This window comes from Muscardinus avellanarius (genome assembly GCF_963383645.1).
Source record: "Muscardinus avellanarius genome assembly, chromosome: 15".
Taxonomy (NCBI): Eukaryota; Metazoa; Chordata; class Mammalia; order Rodentia; family Gliridae; genus Muscardinus; species Muscardinus avellanarius.
Window position 1 is genome coordinate 48539947 of NC_137801.1, and position 19906 is coordinate 48559852.

At 38.2% G+C, this 19906-nt stretch overlaps 1 protein-coding gene across 1 annotated transcript in view; it reads right to left on the reverse strand.

Moving 5' to 3' along the window:
* The window catches only part of PSME4 (proteasome activator subunit 4), a gene marked incomplete at both ends in the record, with an annotated part of 114043 nt that overhangs the window by 2851 nt on the left and 91286 nt on the right, over positions 1–19906 (reverse strand). Inside the window, 8 exons of the mRNA XM_080711939.1 lie at positions 2246–2408; positions 4933–5088; positions 5773–5901; positions 12515–12600; positions 15263–15471; positions 16313–16444; positions 17771–17862; positions 19279–19383. Of these exons, the coding sequence (XP_080568065.1) occupies positions 2246–2408; positions 4933–5088; positions 5773–5901; positions 12515–12600; positions 15263–15471; positions 16313–16444; positions 17771–17862; positions 19279–19383 (1072 nt within the window). The remainder of the gene's footprint in view (positions 1–2245; positions 2409–4932; positions 5089–5772; positions 5902–12514; positions 12601–15262; positions 15472–16312; positions 16445–17770; positions 17863–19278; positions 19384–19906) is intronic.

Below are 19906 nucleotides of genomic sequence, written 5' to 3' on the forward strand. Positions count from 1 at the left end.
AATTATGGTAGGAGTCGTTTTCAATGTGTGCATTTCTGAGTTTTAAAAAATGAATCTGTAAGTGCACAAAGCAAAAGCATGGTTTTTGAGGCTGAATTTAAGCCTTACATTTAAGAATTTTCAAGATATCCTATAGCTAGCCGTTTCTCAGTGACAGCAAAACCATACTATGTCATATTAATTGTTAAAACTAACACAGTAATGTTTTTTTCTGATAACTTTCTTTATATTCCAAAGTGCAATACCTGATCCTAGAACACTCTCCAGTTAGGCCGTGTTTTTCTGGATGGGACTATCCCCATACACCATGTGTAAGTGTCTGTATTTCTCAAAACAGAGAACTGCAATGTGTCAACAGTCTAAGGAGTTTCTGTTCCTTTAATAGTGATGTAAGTACTTTGAAGTTCTCATTATTTTCTTCTCTCTCCTTTTCTTTTTAAAATAGTGTTGGGGTCAAACTCAGGGCCTCATGCATGCTAGGCTACTGTTCAATCACTGAGCTACATACCTAGCCCTAAGTTATCAGAATTTTAAAATAAAGCTGTGTGTACACACGTTTGTAGGCATGGTATATATGTCTACATGGAATATGGAGGATACGAAGACAATAACGCAAAGAGACTTTAGAATATTCAAAGTTGTAAACAATGCTATTTGGGATACAAAGACCTAAAAATATATTTTTAGATACATTTTTTGTTTGTGGTACTGGAGACTGAACTCAGGCGCACTCTACCTCTGAATTTTACTCCTAGCTCTATTTTTTATTTTGAAACAAGGTCTTGCTAAAGGCTGGCCTCCAACTTGCAATGGATCCTCCGTCTCAGCCTCCCCAGTACTGGGATCACAGACCTGGGCAACTAGGCTCAGCTGTATTTTGATACTTAATTATTTAAAAATATAGTTCTCAAGCAAACAAATTATAATAATGATTTTTTTTTGGGGGGGCAGGTCTGGGGATGGAACCCAGAGGCATTTGACCTCTGAGCTACACCCCCTGCCCAATTTTTTATTCTTTATCTTGAAACAGGGTCTCACTAAGTTGCAGAGGGCTTCACTAAGTAGCTGAGGCTGTCCGCGAACCGCGATCCGCCCATCTCAGCCTCCTGAATGCTGGGATTACAAGCGTACACCACCACGCCGGGCTCAATAATAATGGTTATTGGAATGTGTTATTAAGTAACTAGATGACATAACTATGAAGCAAATATACTTATTGCTTAAGAACCTTATTATTTCAAGCACTTTACACTAAAATTCAGTAAATTTCTTACTAATCTTTCCATGTATTGTCTGTTATTCTTTTGATTGTGGCTGGTGGCAAGGTCAAATGGTTCTTCACATTTAAATTTCTCATTAAACATAACATAGTAGTCAGATGTAATTCTCATCTGGCTTTTTTTTTGGGGGGGGCGGTACTGGGGATAGAACTCAGGGGCATTCCACCTCCAAGCTACACCCCCAGCCCTATTTTTTATTCTTTATTTTTTGAAACAGGGTCTGAGTTGCAAAGGGCCTCACTAAGTAGCTGAGGCTGTCCGAGAACTGTGATCCTTCTATCTCAGATTCCCAAATGCTGTGATTACAAACGTGTGCCACCATGCCTGGCTTATTTACTTTTAACTACACTAGAAGTTCCCCTGTAATGTCTCTTCTTAGTCTCTTATTAAATGACTAGTGATGTACTGTTGTGCACTGCCTAATGACATTTTGAACACTACAATGCATACGCAATGGTGGTCCCATAAGATTATGTTTCTTAGTGGTGCCATAGCCATTTCAGTATAGTCTAAGTATATTACTATATGATGAGAAAATTGCCAACAATGTATTTCTCTGGACTTATCCACCATTAAACAACATATAGGTATACTCCTTATATGAATATTCCCCTCTCCAAATAAAAAGAGGGCTTCTTTGATTACTTACAGTTTTTTCCTCCACTTAGGCTCTAAATTCTAAAAACGGGTATTTGAAACCCTCCAAGTAACTAATTCTGAATCACTTTATAAAGCCATTTTGGGTAGAAGACACACTTGACTTATTTAAAGAGTCATATGGAACAATGCATAGGTTCTTTTGTACCTATCCCAATTTTAGCTTTTATATTCCAGGCCTTGCCATCTATATGCAACTATTCCCATTACTTACAAAAACTTGGGCACATACACATACTCTAAATATATATCGAGTAAGCCTGGCTAAGTCCCAAAACAATATGGGTGCTTTCTACCAGCAATGTTACCTGCAGAAGGAATGGTATCGCCTACTGAACCAGGGTCTCGCTTTCTTTTTTTAGGTAGTTTTGTTTTGCAAAGTTCCTCAAAATGAATCTGCATAGGACTGTCCATGGTAAGGAAGTTACATTGTAATAGACCACTTAAGGTGGTAGCAGCCATTTCTCGAACCTGTAGAGACAATAATTTCTATTAGAACTGAAATCTCTAGTCTAAAAGAATAATGGAGGACGAGGGGAGGGAGTAATGGTGCAGGAACTGACGTGGGGACTCCCTTGACCTGAATGCAAATTTTGCATGTTTTCTTGGGAGTTGTTTCGTTGTTTTATGTGGGACTGGGTACTGGGCCCAGAGGTGCTCTTATCACTGAGCTATTTTCTTGGCCCCTTTTTTTATTTTGAGACAGTATCTCACTAAGTTGCCAAGGCTGGTCCTGAACTTTCTTTTTTTGTAGTACTGGGGAGTGAACCTAGGCAGATTCTACTCTAAGCTCCAGCCCCAGCTCTGTAGTTTGGACCTTAAATATCCTCTTATGGCTTATGTGTTTGGTATTACTGGGAGGCAGTGGAACCTTGAAGAGGTGTAGTCTAACAATGTCTTTAGGTTACTAGGATTGTGCTGGAACCCAAGCCCCTTACTCTCTTCCTTTCCAGTGATAAGGTGAGTAGTTTTGTTCTCTTGTGTTCCTACTATGATCTCTGCTTTGCCATGTAACTGAAAACAAGGCTGAAAGACTGACACCCCCTAAATTGTGAGCCAAAATTTGTTACAGTAACAGAAAGCTAATTAACATATGCTCTAAAAATTAAATTTATGAAATTACTTTTGTGCCTGGCATGGTAGCACAGAGCTATAATCCCTAGTACTTGAGGGCTCACAGGAGGATCAGAAGTTAGCTTCAGCAATTCAGTGAGTTCTTGCTTCAAAATGAAAAATAAAAAGGGCTGGGGGTGGGGCTCTGGGGTAGAATGCCCCTGGACTCAATCCCAAGCACCTAAACAATAATAATAGTAACTTTTGAGAGTTCCAGTTTTCCATTTCCATTCCTTTAGCTTAAGAGAAAAAAAAAAGTTTAAATTTTTCCACTAAGACCTGTCAGAGTTGTAGCTCTGTTAGTATCCTAGGAATTAGACATTTGCTCTCAGAACAAGAAAGCTGGATATATGCTCATTAGGCAGGTGGAGAAATTTCTATTCTGTTTCCCAAGAATAAAAATCCATTTTCGGTACTCCAAAATAAACATATAAATACTCCACTACATGGGAAAATTTCCAAGCTCCATAAAATAAGTAAAATTTTCAATTACATTTTCTTTTCTCAAGACCTTTTTTTTTTTTTTTGGTAATGAAGGTTGAACTCAGCATTCAATTCAACTGCTCAGAGCATTCTACCTCTGAGATACAATCCAGCCCTTTAAAAAAAATAAAGAAAAGCCGGGCGTGGTGGTGCACGCTTGTAATCCCAGCGCTTGGGAGGCTGAGACAGGAGGATCACACTGGTTCGAAGCCAGCCTCAGCTACTTAGTGAGGCTCTCGGCAACTTAGTGAGACCCTGTTTCCAAATAAAATATAAAAAAGGTCTGGGAGCATAGCCTGGAGGTAGAAAGCCTTTGGGTTCCACCCCCAGTATCACCAAAAAAAAAAAAAAAAAAAAGAACCAGAGCCTCACTAAATTGTTGAAGCTAGCCTCAAACCTGTGATTCTCCTGTCTCAGCCTCCCAAGTATTGAGATTATAGATACAGATGTGTACCACTCTGCCTGGATTCCCCAAGGCCAATTTTAGAAGTTATATCTTGTGCATGCCCGTAATCCCAGTATTTAGGAGGCTGAGATAGGAAGATAGCAGGTTTGAGGCCATCCTCAAAAATTTAACAAGATTCTGTTTCAAAATAAAGAGAAAATAGGGCTGGGGTGTATCTCAGAGACAGAATGCTCCTTGGTTTTATCTATTGCTGGTTCAAAAAAAAAAGTTATTATTCCATATTTGTTATAACATGCTTTTCTTACATTAGGCTATTTGAACTAAACAATTATCTTTTGTGGTATTAATATTAGCTTCCAATTCCGCAAAAGATTATCTTTTTGTACAAAATATTTTCATAACCTTACCAAAAAAATTGCCTTTAATTTCTCTACCAAAGAAAAAAGAGTAACAATCTTAAGCCTAATGAATAATAGCATCTGTAGTCTTCTGCTTTGTTCAAATTGCTTCCATACACATTGATTAATCCCTTAAAAATCAATAAGGACGGTAATTATCATTCCCAATTTCTCAGATAAAAAAGGTCAGGTTCACAAAATATTCTGCCCAGTTGCAACGAGAAGACACATCAACAACATGCCTGTATACTTTTTAAATTTTCCATCTGTGCTGTAGAAGGTAATGATTAGGGTATCAAGACTACTCATATATATAACTATGTTAAAGTCAAATGGTTACTTCTTTTTTTTCTTTTCTTTGTACTGGGGATTTTAATTTGTACTAGTCTTTTAAAACTTCTTTATCAAACAGGATCTTGCTAAGTTGCTGAGGGTCTCACTAAGCTGCTGGGACCAGACTTGGACCTTAACAGTTACTGTTTAATAATTTGTTTTATTAAAACACATCTCACGAATGTGCAAATACTTCTTCAGAGGGGGAATATGACAGTTTCTTTACATTAACTGAATTTTGATGTTGTAACTTAGGTTTTACCTCTAATTGTTCATCCTCCAAAAGGCTTATAACCAGCCACCTGATGTCTTTAACTGCATCTTCATTGTTTAAGAAAATAAAAAGGTTATAAAATACCATGGTCTGGAGGTAGGTCAGTACTGTGTATCTTGCATGCCAAGAACTGCTTCTTGCTGTCTGTGAATGAGAAATAGGCACAAATAATAACAGTATTAAGAGGAACATGAAATAGCAATAAACATGCAAGTAATGTAATGTTCTAGTTCAGTTGTACTTTTGCAGGTATAGTTAGGCCAAATTTGTCTTATATTTCCTTCTCAATAAAAAGCTAAATGAGCTATTTCTGGTAGTTATTCCTAATGCGTAATGACGGAGTAATGGGAACAAAGCATTTAAGTAAAAGCCAATTTTAGAAGTGAGAATTATTCATGATTAATGACTATTAACATGAAAGACTATTAACATTAATGGCAATTCTCTAAGGATTGCATATAATTTTACTTTCAGTAGTGGCAGGTGGGGTCTTGAAAGCAAGAAAAATTAAGAACTACTAAATTCCACTACAAAAATATTTTTCAGTAGTAATCAAGCTGAAAACCTGAAAACTATGAGAACATTTTCATTTTTATATTATGTAACCTACATATGACAAAAACAAAACTGAGCATGCATCATACTAACAATGCAGTCAGAAAATACACAGTCAATCTAGGTCTGTTTCTTTGGCCAATATTATGTAGCTTCTTATAGTGAAATTTAAAATGAAAACAAAAATTAGATACTGTGTGTACTGCACTTGACCCTAAAGGTAAACCAGAATCCTAGCCAACAGATGTAAGTATTATAATTAAAGAATCTTACTTGGTTTAGCACCTGAAGTACCAAAGGCACTTGATGAGGGTAAAGCAACCCCTGAGACATTAGTGATAGGCAAAGCTTTGCATCTCTTTTCAGTTCATCATAGCTATTGTCATTCTCTACTGGGGCAATCTAGAGAATAACAACAACAAAAAACACAAACTGAAAAATAACTGCAATGAGTACAAACACATCTACATAAAAGAAACCGTATTTTTACTCTTAACAACTTCTATGAAAAATTTCAAACATATAGAAAACTAGAAAATAGAATTCTCTAGGCCAGGCGTGGTGGCGCACGCTTGTAATCCCCGCGCTTGGGAGGCGGAGACAGGAGGATCGCTCTGGTTTGGAGCCAGCCTCGCTGGCTTAAGAGACCCTGTTTCCAAATAAAAAATATAAAATAGGTCTGGAAGTGTAGCCCGGAGATAGAAGGGCTTCCAGGAACCCCAGTACCTCCAAAAAAAAGAAAAAAAGAAAAAAAAAAAGAAAAAAGAAAAAGGAAAATAGAATTCTCCATAAAACCACCACTCAGCAATGAGTAACACATTGATAATCTTTTGTTTCATCTTTTGCTTCCTTCTGGCTCCTGTTCCAAGTAAATTATCTGAAGCAAATCTCAAACATATTTTATCCATAAATATTTAATTATGTTATCTCCAAGTTTATCTTATATTTCCTTCTAAATAAAAAGGTGAGTGAGGTATTTCAGGTAGTTATTGCATGTTGTATTTGGCTGATAAAAAAACTTTTTTTTTTTTGGTGGTATTGAGGATTGAACCCAGGGGTATTTTAACTCCAAGATATAACATCAGACTGATTTTATTTTTTAAATAGTGTCTATTTTTTAATAGTGTCTTCACTAAGTTGCAGAGGGCCTCACTAAGTTGCTGAGGCTATCCATGAACTGTGACCTTCTCATCTCAGCCTCCCAAATACTGGGATTACATGCTTGTACCACCATGCCCTGGCTAGCTGTAATATTTTTAAAATCTCTTTTTAAAAAATTCCCTGATAACAAGCCGGGCATGGTGGTGCATGCTTGTAATCCCAGCATTTGGGAAGCTGAGACCAGAGGGTTGCAATTCGCAGACAGCCTCCGCTACTTAGTGAGACCCTGTTTCAAAATAAAAAATAAAAAATTGGGCAGGGGGTGTAGCTCAGAAGTCGAATGCACCTGGATTCCATCCCGAGACCCGCCAAAAACAAAACAAAACAAACAAAAAAACCCCTGATAACAGGGCGTAGTGGCACACACTTGTAATCACAGTATTTGGGAAGCTGAGACAGGAGGGCGGCAGGTTCGCAGCCAGCCTCAGCTACTTAGGAAGGCCCTCTGCAACTTAGTGAGACTCTGTTTCAAAATATAGAATAAAAATACAGGACTGGAGTTATAACTCAAGGTAGAATTCCCCTGGGTCCCATCCCCAGTACCACCAAAACAAACAAACAAACAAAAACCCAAAAAACCCCAAACCCAAAAAACAAACCCCAAAATCTGGAAAACAACAAAACAAAACCTTTCCCTGATTCAGAATGACCTCCCACCGGTTCTACAAAAGTAATCAATGACTTTTTTAAGTGTTAATATGAATCAATTAATTTCAACAAATATAATGTTTAATCCATTGTCTTTATTCCTTATGCTGGTAGTTATTTCTTCTTTTGTGTGTGTGTTTTTAAGTCCTGGGGATTAAATCCAGGGAACTCTTCCTCTGAGCTACACCCCTAGTCCTATTCTATTGTTTATTTTGAAACAGGGTCTAAGTTGTGAGGGCCTTACTAGGTTGCTGGGCTGACCTTGAACTTGTGATCCTCCTGTCTCAGCTTCCCAAGTACTGGGATTACAAATGTGTGCCACCATACCCAGCTTCATTTCTTCTTTGATTAGGAAGAGATTGGGTCCTGAGTCCTTTAACAAAATATCCCTGGTTTCTAGTGTAACAAGATAACATAGGTTATCATGTATATTTCTTGCTCCTAACATAAAGAGAGCTAAGAAATAAGCATATATCCTAAAGAGAAATAGAACCTACTGATATTTTCAAATGAAATTTGGAATTATTGAGATTTTATTTAACCATTTGGATTTTTATATCTTTTACCTCTCATGCAAAAACTTAGTTCCTGACAATTGAAAAACAGTGATGCTCATTTACTTTGCTTCCCTTTGCTTTTTCTTAAGGGGTTTTAAAGGGATCTCTAGCAAATATATGTATGGATATATGTATCTCATGGAGGCTATTCCACAGCAACAGAAATGATGCAAATCATGGGATATCCAAACCACAACTTATTTAACCAGTTCCTTTCCACAGCATATAGGTATCTGAGCCACTTAAAGGATTTTTCTATGTCTTTGTACACAGACACTTCACGTTAACCAGTGCACCTCTGGGCAGAAAAACATCATTATCAAAAAGTAAATGTAAGCCAGGCATGGTGGCGCACGCTTGTAATCCCAGCATTTGGGAGGCTGAGACCGGAGGATCGCAGTTCGCGGACAGCCTCAGCTACTTGGTGAGGCACTCCCTAACTTGGTGAGACCCTGTTTCAAAATAAAGAACAAATAATAAGGCAGGGGGCCGGGTGTGGTGGCACATGCTTGTAATCCCCGCATTTGGGAGGCGGAGACAGGAGGATCCTATAGGTTCAAAGCCAGCTTTGCTGGCTTAGAAGACCCTGTTTCCAAATAAAAATACAAAAAATAGGTGTTTGGGAGTGTAGCCCGGAGGTAAAAGGGTTTCCAGGAACCCCAGTACCACAAAACAAACAAACAAACAAACAAACAAACAAACAACCAGAAAACATAGGGCAGGGGTGTAACTTTAAGATCAAAGTCCCTGGGTTCCATCCCCAGAGCCGCAAAAATAAATAAATAAATAAATAAATAAATAAATAAAATAATAATAATAATATTAATAAAGTAAATGTATTTTGTGCTTATCTGGAACCTGCCCAACTCCTTTGCTCTTCTTTTTTTTAAGTAGTAGCACTGAGGAATTCTACCTCTCAGAGGTAGAAAACTCAGGGCCATTTCGCCTCTGAGCAACACCTCCAGCCCTTTTTTATTTTGAAATATGGTTTCCCTAAATTAACCAGACTGGTGTTGAACCTGTGGTCCTTCTGTCTCAGCCTCACAGATACTGGGATTATGGGCAGTGCCACACACCCAGCTCCATTCCTATCCTTATTGCTGATTCCCTTACAGATTCACACAAACAAAATATGATGTTTATATCTGGATTTTTGCTAGTAGGATGGATAAAAATAAAAAATTATGCCTCAGCAGGGCATGGTGATACAGGCTTGTAAGCCCAGCAAAATTTAGAAGGCTGAGACAGGAGGATCACGGTTCTTGAACAGCCTCAGTTACTTAGTGAGGCCCTTTGTAACTCAGTAAGACCTTGTTTCAAAATAAAAAATAGGGCTGGAGGTGTATAGCTCGGAGGTATAATGCCCCTGGGTTCCACCCCCAGTACCGCCAAAAAAAAAAAAAAAAAAAAAAAAGCCTCAATATGGTTTTTAATTTGCAAAAAAATTTATTTTCCCCTCTAAAATACCAGAGATTATCTCAACTTAGATTTACCAAATTTTATTTAAAAAGGTAGGACTTTCTTTGGTCAAGTTTTAGGCTCCCTGAAACCCTCTGACTAAGGCCACATCCTTTGGCCTACAGAATCTAGTTTTAGCAAGACTCCTGCTAATTCAGTTAAGGAAGGATCCCTTATCCTCACCTGATCACACTCCTTATTTCCCACCACTGATATATGATTACCCTGGCCTGCATTTAGTAAGAATACTTACTGTTAACTTAGTCCAGAAAATATCCCTCTACTCTTGATGTCTCTTAAGTATCAGAATAATATTTTCTTTAAAAACAGATCAAGCCGGGCGTGGTGGCACACGCTTGTAATCCCCGCGCTTGGGAGGCAGAGACAGGATCACGCAGGTTCGAAGCCAGCCGCGCACGCTGGCTTAGGAGACCCTGTTTCCAAATAAAAAATATAAAAATAGGTCTGGGAGTGTAGCCCAGAGGTAGAAGGGCTTCCAGGAACCCCAGTACCACCACCACCAAAAAAAAAAAAAAAAAAAAAAACAGATCAAGCCGGGCGTGGTGGCGCACGCTTATAATCCCCGCGTTTGGGAGGCAGAGACAAGAGGATCACGCAGGTTCGAAGTCAGACGCATGTGCTGGCTTAGGAGACCCTGTTTCCAAATAAGAATGTAAAAATAGGTCTGGGAGTGTAGCCCGAGGGTAGAAGGGCTTCCAGGAACCTCAGTACCACCAAAAAAAAAAAAAAAAAAAAAAAAAAATCAAAATCAAAATTTATAAATAAATAAGCAGAGCTGGGAATATAGCTCAGTGGTGCGGCGGATGTGGTAGTGCACACCGGTAATCCCAGCATTTGGGAGGCTGAGACAGAAGGATCACGACTCGCGGACGGCTTCAGCTACTACTTAGTGAGGCCCTCTGCAACTCAGTGAGACCCTGTTTCAAAATAAAGAATAAAAATAGGACTGGGGGTGTCACTTCGAGATAGAATGCCCTTGGATTCCACCCCCAGTATCATATACACACACAAAAGTCCATTTAGTTAACCTTATATGGATCATCTCTAATTTTTGAGCAAAATAATTTTTTTCTGAAGAAATGCTATCAATGGGAGGCAACTGGACACCAATATACTATGGTGTCTGCAAAAGTTTCTCTTAAATTTGACATACTAGGGGTAAATTAAAAATTCAGTTAAAGCTGAGTGTGGTGGTGCATACTTGTAATCCCAGCATTTGGGAGACTGAGACAGGAGGATCGCAGTTCGTGGCCAGCCTCAGCTACTTAGTGAGGCCCTTTGCAACTCAGTGAGCCTCTGTTTCAAAATACAAAGGCACCCTCTGTTTAGAATCCAATAAATAAAGCTGGGCTTTGTGGAGCATTCCTATAAATTCAGTACTTAGGAGGTTGAACAAGACTGTAGGTTCGAGCTGGGCATGGTGGCGCATGCTTATAATCTCAGCATTTGAGAGGCTGAGACGGGACTGTGGTTTGCAGACAGCCTCAGCTACTTAGTGAGGCCTTCCACAACTCAGTGAGACCCTGTTTCAAAATAAAGAATAAAAAATAGGGTTAGGGGTATAGCTCAGAGGTAGAATGACCCTGGGTTCCAACCCGAGTATTGCAGAAAACAAAACAAAAAAACTGTGAGTTCAAAGCCAGCCTCAGCAATTTGGCGAGACATAAGCCAGGCACCATGATGCACATCTGTAATCCCAGTAGTTGGGAGGTTGAGAGAGGATGATTGCAGGTTCATGGACAGCCTCAGCTGGCCTCAGCCTAAGCAACTTAAGTGAAGCCCTATGCAACTTAGTGAGATTTTGTTTCAAAATAAATAAAATAGGGCTAAGTAGGTGTTAGTTCAGAGGTAATATGCCTCTGGGTTCAATCTCTAGCATCACAAAAATTAATAAACAATAAAATACATAAATAGTGGTGCACACTTGTAATCTTAGCATTCGGGAGTCTGAGACAGGAGTATTGTGGTTCACAGACAGCCTCAGCTACTTAGTGAAGCTCTACACAACTTAGTGAGACTCTGATTCAAAATAAAGAATAAAAAATAGGGTAGGGGGTGCAGCTCAGAGGTAGAATGCCCCTGGGTTCCACCCCCAGTACCACAAAATAAATAAATAAATAAATAAATAAATAAATAAATAAATAAAGCTGGAGGTGTAGCTCTGAGTTCAATCCCAGCACCACACACACAAAAATAAAAAATAAATAAAAAAATTAGCTTATATAGTTACTCTAAACTTAGGCAAATTTCAAAGTACTTAAACTCATTTTACACTAAAATAAGAATGGGCAGAATCATGTGGTAAGCCACAATTTACTGCTCTTTTCTCTGAAATATATATTGCTCACACATAATTAGACAGGTAGCTGATTTTTAAACTTCAGATATTGATAATAACCCCGTTCTCTTAAATGGTTCTAATTTAACTTATATAAAGTAAATTAAGCATATTCAAATTAGACTTTTTCCCCACCTGTACCCAATTCCTGGATGATCTCATTCAATCTCAATGTTTTTAATGCCATGTACATGTAGATGGTGACACGCAAGTGTGTGGTCGAGCTGGACCAGCCCCTGAACTCCAAGTGCTCACTCACTGTCTTCATTATAGGCATCACAAACACATTGAAAATGAAATTTCTGAATTCTCTGGAGTCACTCTAAACAACAACTGTCTTTCAAATGCCTCTATCATTAAACACTACACATCTGTCTGGAAAATAACTGCTGTGATAACTTTATACCTCAGACCCCACTTAACATGATGGATTCTAAAAAAGATTCCCAACTTCAATATTAGTATACTCATGCTGGGAACGGTGATGCACCCTTGTAATCCCAATGCTTGGGAGCCTAAAACAGGAGGATCACAGGTTCCAGGCCATCCTCAGCAACTTACTGAGACCCTAAGCAACTCAGATCCTATTTCAAAATAAAAAAAATTAAAAAGAGGGCCTTGAGTATAGCTCAGAGATAGAATGCGTCAATTCTCAATACCAAGAAAAAGAAGTATATCCAAGTAAGATTTGAGGTGCATCATTAGTAAATTATGTAGTATAACTATGTAATGATTAGGTTTTAAATGCATTCAAATAATCTTTCTCCCAACCTTACTCTAATATCCTTTCTTTAGATGTCAGAAGATATATTCATCTCAACCATAACCCTACCTTAAAAAACAATGGCAAAAGCTGAAGTTGTTCTGTGACAGCTGTAGAGAAGGACCTTCCTGCACTTGCCATCAGCCACTTCAATACTATGTGGAAAGAAACACACAGAATCAGTCATTGCTTTCAAGCCAGAGATCACAAAGTAGAATATTTTAATGCTAGAATTATTCACTCTGATAGTTCCTTAATGCTATGAAAGAGATCCACTGACACTTCATAAACTAGACACTAACTGATCAGCAGTATAATAAGATCATGATAAAGGTTATCAGATAATCTAGCATACTGAGGCCACTACTCAAGAAAGACTGAAATAATGCAGATTAACAGCCCACCATGTACCAAACCTAAGGATATGTTGAAACTAGCCTTTGAGCTAGGCACAGTGACACATGCTTATAATTCCAGGATTTGGGAGCCGAAGCAGGAGAGCTGCAGGTTCAAGGCTGGCATGTGGTAACTTAGTGAGAACCCATTCAAAATAAAAAAGGGAGGAGGATGTAGCTCAGAAGCAGAAAACCCCTGCGGTTTAATCCCCAGTACTGGGTTGAGGTGGGAGACTGGTCTTCAGAAATTCTAAAGTATATAAAATAATGACCAAGTTGCTTATTCTTAAAATCTTTGAAAAAAAATTTAGCTACAGAAATAAAAGGACACCCCAAACAGCCAAAATAATCCAGAAAAGGTTGGGAAATTCATAGATATCAATGTCAGAACTTACAATGCTACTTTAATCAACAGTGTAGTACTAAAATAACAATGGGCATATAAATCAATGCAATCAATGCAATCCAAAAGAGAATAGAGAAACCCTCACAATTTGGTAGGCAATTTTTTTATAAGAATACTGCTAAGTGGAGAAATGATAATCTTTTAAATAAATGGTGCGAGTAAAATTGGATGTTCACGTGTAAAAGAATAAAGTTACCTTATGTACAAAACCTCCGTGGATTAAATAACTAAATATTTAAAAGTCAAAACTACAAAAAATTCGAAGAAAACTTAAGGGAAAAACTTCATGACACTGATTTGGCAGCAACTGCCACCAGGGGTGGGGGGGGAATAAAGTTAAAAAAATTGAACTTTTGGGATGGGTGTGGTGGTGCACCCTTGTAATCCCAGTGCTTGGGAGGGTAAGACAGGATTCCAGGTTCAAGGACAGCATCGGGAACTTTGAGAGGCTCTTAGCAACTTTGTGAGACCATTTCCAAATAAGAAATGAAATCAGACTGGGAGTATAGCTTGGAGGTAGAATACCTCTGGGTTCAATACCAAAAACAAAAGTAAACAACAAAAAAATTTTTTTTTGAATTTTGGTGCATTAAAGGACAGAGAGTGAGAAGAAAAACCACAGAGTAGGAGAGAATATTTATAAATTGTGTACCTAGTAAAAGTATTGCCATCAAGAACATATAAAGAATATTTTAAGTCAATAACAATAAAACAAACTAATATATAAAAGTAGGCACAGTCAGCTGGGCGTGGTGGCGCAAGCTTGTAATCCCAGCATTTGGGAGGCTGAGACAGCCTCAGCTGCTTAGTGAGGCCCTTGCAACTCAGTGAGACCCTGTTTTAAAATAAAGAATAAAAAATAGGGCTGGGAGTGTCACTCAAAAGTAGAATGTCCCTGGGTTCCATCCCCAGTACCACACACACACACACACACACACACACACACAAAAAAAAAAAAAAAAAAAAGAAAAGAAAAGAAAAGAAAAAAAATAAGTGGGCACAGGACTTGAGTTGAAAGTTCTCTAAATAAAACACTCAAATCACCAATAAACACAAAAAATGTTTAATATCACTTATTATTAGGAACCAAAAACATCCTCAGAAAACAAGCGTTGGCAAGGATATGGAAAAATCTGAGCTATTGTGCATGTCATAACTGGAATGTAAAATGGTGTAGCTGCTGTGGGAAATGGTTTGACAGCACCCAAAATATCAAACACAGAAGTGACATATAGTCCAGCAATTTCATTTTTAGGCATATGCTCAAGTGGAAAGTAGGTACTTAATAGATACTCATATATCATATATCAATACTCATAGCAGCTTTATTCATAGTAATCAAAAGGTGGAAATTCAAATGTCTATTAACAGATGAATGCATGAAAAAAAACATATAGCAGAAATGCATTTCTCATTCATGCTACAACAGGAATTAATCATGAAATACCACAAAAAGTGAAATACACCACACATAAAAAGGCTAATAATAAGCCTGTGTGGTGGTGCACACTTGTAATCCCAGTACATGAGAGGCCAAGACAGGAGGACTGCAGGTGTGAGGAGAGTCTTAGCAAGTAATGAGTCTCATCAACCTAGTGAGACCCTGTTCCAAAATAAAAATAAGTAAATGTCTCTGGGTTCAATCCCAGTGCAGAAAAAAGGAGGCTGATATTGTATGGTTTAATTGATAGGAGCTATTAAAATGCTAAGTAATAAAGACAGAAAGTAGAATGGTGGCTGCTAGGGACTGGGTGAGAAAAGGAGAATGAGAAGCTGTTTTCCTAATGGTACTGAGTTTCAATTTGATATGATAAAGAGAATTCTGGAGATGCATGGTAGTAATGGTTGCACAAAAGTATGAATGTACTTAATGCCAATAACTATATGCTTAAAAGTAGCAAATTCTATATTATGTGCATTTTACCTAAAAAAAAAAAAAAAGTGAGGGGAAATCCACAGGACAATCAAAATAAATGCCTGTTTCCAAATGACTTTCTACTCATTTTAGGTACTCACTAGTTTTTAAGAGTTTAATGCCCTGAGTTCGTTCATCTTCTTCACCAATTCCATTTTCTTCCATTACATGGTTCTGAATTTCTTCATCCACATCCATGAGGGGTTTTAATTTCTCTAGGATTCGAGCAGTAAACTCAGGGATACAAGGAGAGGTTGTTGGCGCGGTATTTGGCAGAGAAACATCTATCATGAATATGTAGGTCAACACACTGTTAAATAAAAAACACAATAATAAGCCCCACATTTTGTGTGTGTGTGTGTGTGTGGTACTGGGGAATTGAACCCCAGGAGTATTCTACCCCTGAGCTATACACTCAGTTCTACTTTATTTTTTATTTTCCAACAGGGACTTGCTAAGTTACAAAGGGCCTTACTAAATGGCGGAAGCTAGTCACAAATTTCTGATCTTCCTGTCTCAGATTCCCAAGTACTGCGATTATAGGTGTGTGCCACCACACTCGGCTCCCACCTTAGTATTAAAACTGAGGTTCAAGCTGGGCGTGGTGGCACATGCTTGTTATCCCTGCGCTCGGGAGGCTGAGACAGGAGGATCGCAGTTTCGAAGCTCTCACTTAGGCTCTCAGCAACTTAGTGAGACCCTGTTTGCAAATAAAATAGAAAATAGGTCTGGGAGTATAGCATGGAGGTAGAAAGCCTCTGGGTTCTACCCCTAGTACCACCAAAAATAAACAAATAAAAACATATAAATAAAAAAGATAAAATAAGCTGAGGTTCAATAGTCATGATCCAACCAAAGTAAATTTTCCCAAGACATAATTCTAAGGAAGGTTTCATTGTCCCAGTGAATAACTTGAGGTGTGGTGATTGCTCACCTCTGGCTCTGAGCATACTGCCTTTCTAGTTGTATTCAGAGTGCCTGTCTTGTTTCCCACAACTCAACAGCAAGTAAACAATAAATAAGTAAACAGTAAGTAAAAGTAAGTAAACAATGAAACTCACTGGTAACACAGTATGTACTGTTAGATATTAACATTTAATAATTTAAAAACACTCAAGAGGCATACCACACCACTGAGCAAAGGCACCTACCTCCCTATTCTTTCCCTGACATTTTTGTAAACTTGGGTGAGTTTGGGTTCCAAGTACTTCAGTAGTCTGTGCAACAGCTCAGGCACTCTCCATTCCTGCTGGGCAAGGCCACCTTGCAGAACATAGAGTCGGCTAAAATGAAACAGAAGAAGTATTGGGTTATTCTGCCTTCCCATACTGAAATACACATAAAAAATGCCTGTATTTCGCTCAAAACACAAAACACTATCCATTTTAATAATTAATATAGTGCCCTTACTGCAAAATAGCATTTTTATATTTAATTTTCCCCACATCCTCTTTTAATCTCCACTCCTATCAATTGGGAAAAATATCTCCACAAACTTAAGAATACTCAGTGCTCAGTGATTTTTTTGTTGTTGCTGTTGCGGTACAGGATATGGAACAAGGGGCATTCTACCTCCGAGATGCAGCCCTACCCCTATTTCTTTTTATCCTTTTTTATTTTTGGGTGTTACTGGGAATGGGATCCAAGGGCATTATCCCCTACTTTTTAATTAATTAATTAATTAATTAATTAATTATTTGGTGGCACTGAAGGTAGAATCCAGGGGCTTTCTACCTCCGGGCTATACTCCCAGACCTATTTTATATTTTAATTGGAAATAGAGTCTCACTATGTTGTGGAGGCTGGCTTCCAACCTGTGTGATCCTCCTGTCTCAATCTCCCAAGTGCAGGGATTACAAGTGTGCGCCACCACGCCCGGTGGCTAGTCCTTTTATTTTTGAAACAGGGTCTCACTGAGTTGTGAAGGGCCTCGCTAAGTAGCCGAGGCTGTCCACAAACCACACTCCTCTGGTCTTAGCCTCCCAAATGCTGGGATCACAAGCATGCACCATCACGCCTGGCTTATTCTTTATTTTGAAACAGGGTCTCACTGAATTGCAGAAGGCCTCGCTAAGTAGATGAGGCTGTCCTCCAACCGTGATCCTCCTGTCTCAGTGTCCTAAATGCCAGGATTATAAGTGTGCACCACCACGCCCGGCTTTAAGAGTGATGTTTTTTAAGAATAAAAATTCAAGCTGGGTGTGGTGCCACACACTTGTAATCACAGCATTCGGGAGGCTGACACAGACTCAGCTAACTAGTGAGACCCTCGGCAACTCAGTGAGACCCTGTTTCAAAAAAAAAAAAAACAGGGCTGGGGGTGTAGATCAGAGGCAGAATGTCTCTGGGTTCCATCTTGAGTACCTACCACCAAAAAAAAAAAAAAAAAAAAAAGAGAAGCTTGGGCTGCCTACATTTCTCCTACTTGTTTCCAACTGAAAAATAGCCTAAGTATTTTGTGTTAGTTATACTGAACTGGATCACACTTTCTTCTAGAAAAAATTAATTACTTTATCTAGCAATTAAGAGTACGGACAATTAATTTCTTTGTATAAATCAGTTAACCCAAAATCTTTTGCATTAACTTCATAGATTTTCTTTATATTTACCATGCATCTACAAAGGATCCTCCTTCTCCGCTCAATGGTGACTCCAACAATAGTTCAAAAAGCCAATGAAGTTTCCGGGGATCTCGGCTCTCCTGTGCAGAAGATATTAAGTGGTAATAAACAGGACTCCTCTAAACTTTATAAAGCAAATCATACCAAATTATTTTATAAATATTAAAAATACACAGAAGTATTCAGGAAAAAATCAAACTAACTGGTAAATGAGTCAAAACCAAATGTAATTATCACAGCCCATGTTATAGAAAATTGTTAGCTGCATGGGTTGTCCTTAAATTGAACTGTATAAGCCGGGCATGGTTAGCACATGCTTGTAATCCCAGTACTTGGGAGACTGATATAGGAGGATCACAGATTTGAAGGCAGCCTCAGAAACTTAGTGAGACCCTGTTTCCAAATAAGAAACAAAAATATCTGGCTGGGAGTATAGCTCAGCGATAGAATGTCTCTGGGTTCAATCACCAGTTTAAAAAAAAAAAAAAAAAAAAAAAAAAAAAGAAAGAAGAAAAAAAGAGAACTGTATAATCTGTGAATATGTGAGATTAAAAATAAGACCTATTTCCTTTTATTATGTGGCTTTTGCTACATATAAGCTACATTTTCAAATATAAATTTGACTTGGCAATTTATACTCATTCATTTCTGGTATTGGGGATTGAATCCGGGAGCATTCTGCCTCTGTGTAACCCCTGCCCCCCCAATTCTTTTAATTTTTTATGTGAAACAGTCTCACTAAGTTGCTAAGGCTGGCCTTGAACCTGCAATTCTCCTGTTTTAGTCTCCCAATTACTGGGATTATGAGCAGGCAGTACCACGGCTGTTGCTTTGACTTGGGAACTTAAAAGTGCACTGCTGCCACCTTGTGCAGTGGCACACACCTATAATCTCAGCTAATCGGGAGGTGGAGGCAGTAGGACCACAAAATTTGAGGCCAGCCTGGGCAAGTTAGCAAGATTCTGTCCCAAAATTAAAAACAAGAAAAAAAGAAAATGGGCTGGGGATGTAGCTTAGGTGATATAGCATTTGCCTTGCAAGTACAACACCCTGGGTTCCATCCTCAGTATAAAAATAAAATAAAGCCAGACATGATGGGGCACATTTGTAATCCCAGTACTTCGGAGGCTGAGACAAAAGGATCACAGGTTCAAAGCCAAGCCTTAGCTACTTATCAAAGCTCTTAGTATCCTAGTGAGACCCTGTTTCTGAATAAGAAATACAATTGGGCTGGGGATGTAGCTTGAAGATAGAATGCCTCTGGGTTCTAACCCTAGTACCAAAAAATAAAATAAAAATTGTGTTCCTACAGTAGGGAAGGTATCAAAATCACTTAAGGCTTATTTGAAGTGCACCAAAGTACTGTGTTTAATAATGTAAGATGACAAGTTTAAGAACAAAGTTTCAAGATTCAAGAAGTATAATAAAGTTCTCTACATTTTTGAAACAGGGTATCAAATAATTTTGAAGAGAGAGAAAGAAACAGGAGAACTTACACAGGAAGTTGCTATACAAGTTCCCCAGTCATTGTAAGTTTCCACAGTAATGTTGGACAAAGCTGTTCTAAGCAGAGGGCACAGAAGCTCCCAAAGCCTCTCCACCTACTCAAAATGAAATATATGAATACAAGTTAATGATAGAACACTTAAGATAACTTTTTCCTAAAAGTGTACATACATACTAACTGATATATCATTTATATTAATTTTTAGAGAACTCAATTCAGGAAGACACTTCACCACCATGTTATCAACATGGTATAGGCTAATTTTTTCCCCTTAAAATACTATTCAGAAAAGTAGAAGACCCCTAGAAAGTTCCTTATAAAATGTCTCTTGCTGAGATTTCTCAATTTTTAAATTTTTTAATAACATAGCACACTAGGCTGAAACAAAAATGTTGATTTTAAGTTTTGCATGCTTACCAAGGTCACCTAATTAAAATTTAAACCTATCTAGGAATTAGCCTAAGGTATAATCTTCTAGTTGTAAATCTTCCATTAATATAAATTACATTCAAAAAACTGTTTAGTTGTACCTAGACTAAATATATGTGTGTATACTTCTCAAAAGGTAATTAGTACACAAATAACTTTGAGATCTTCCTTCCCTAACAAGCCTCCAA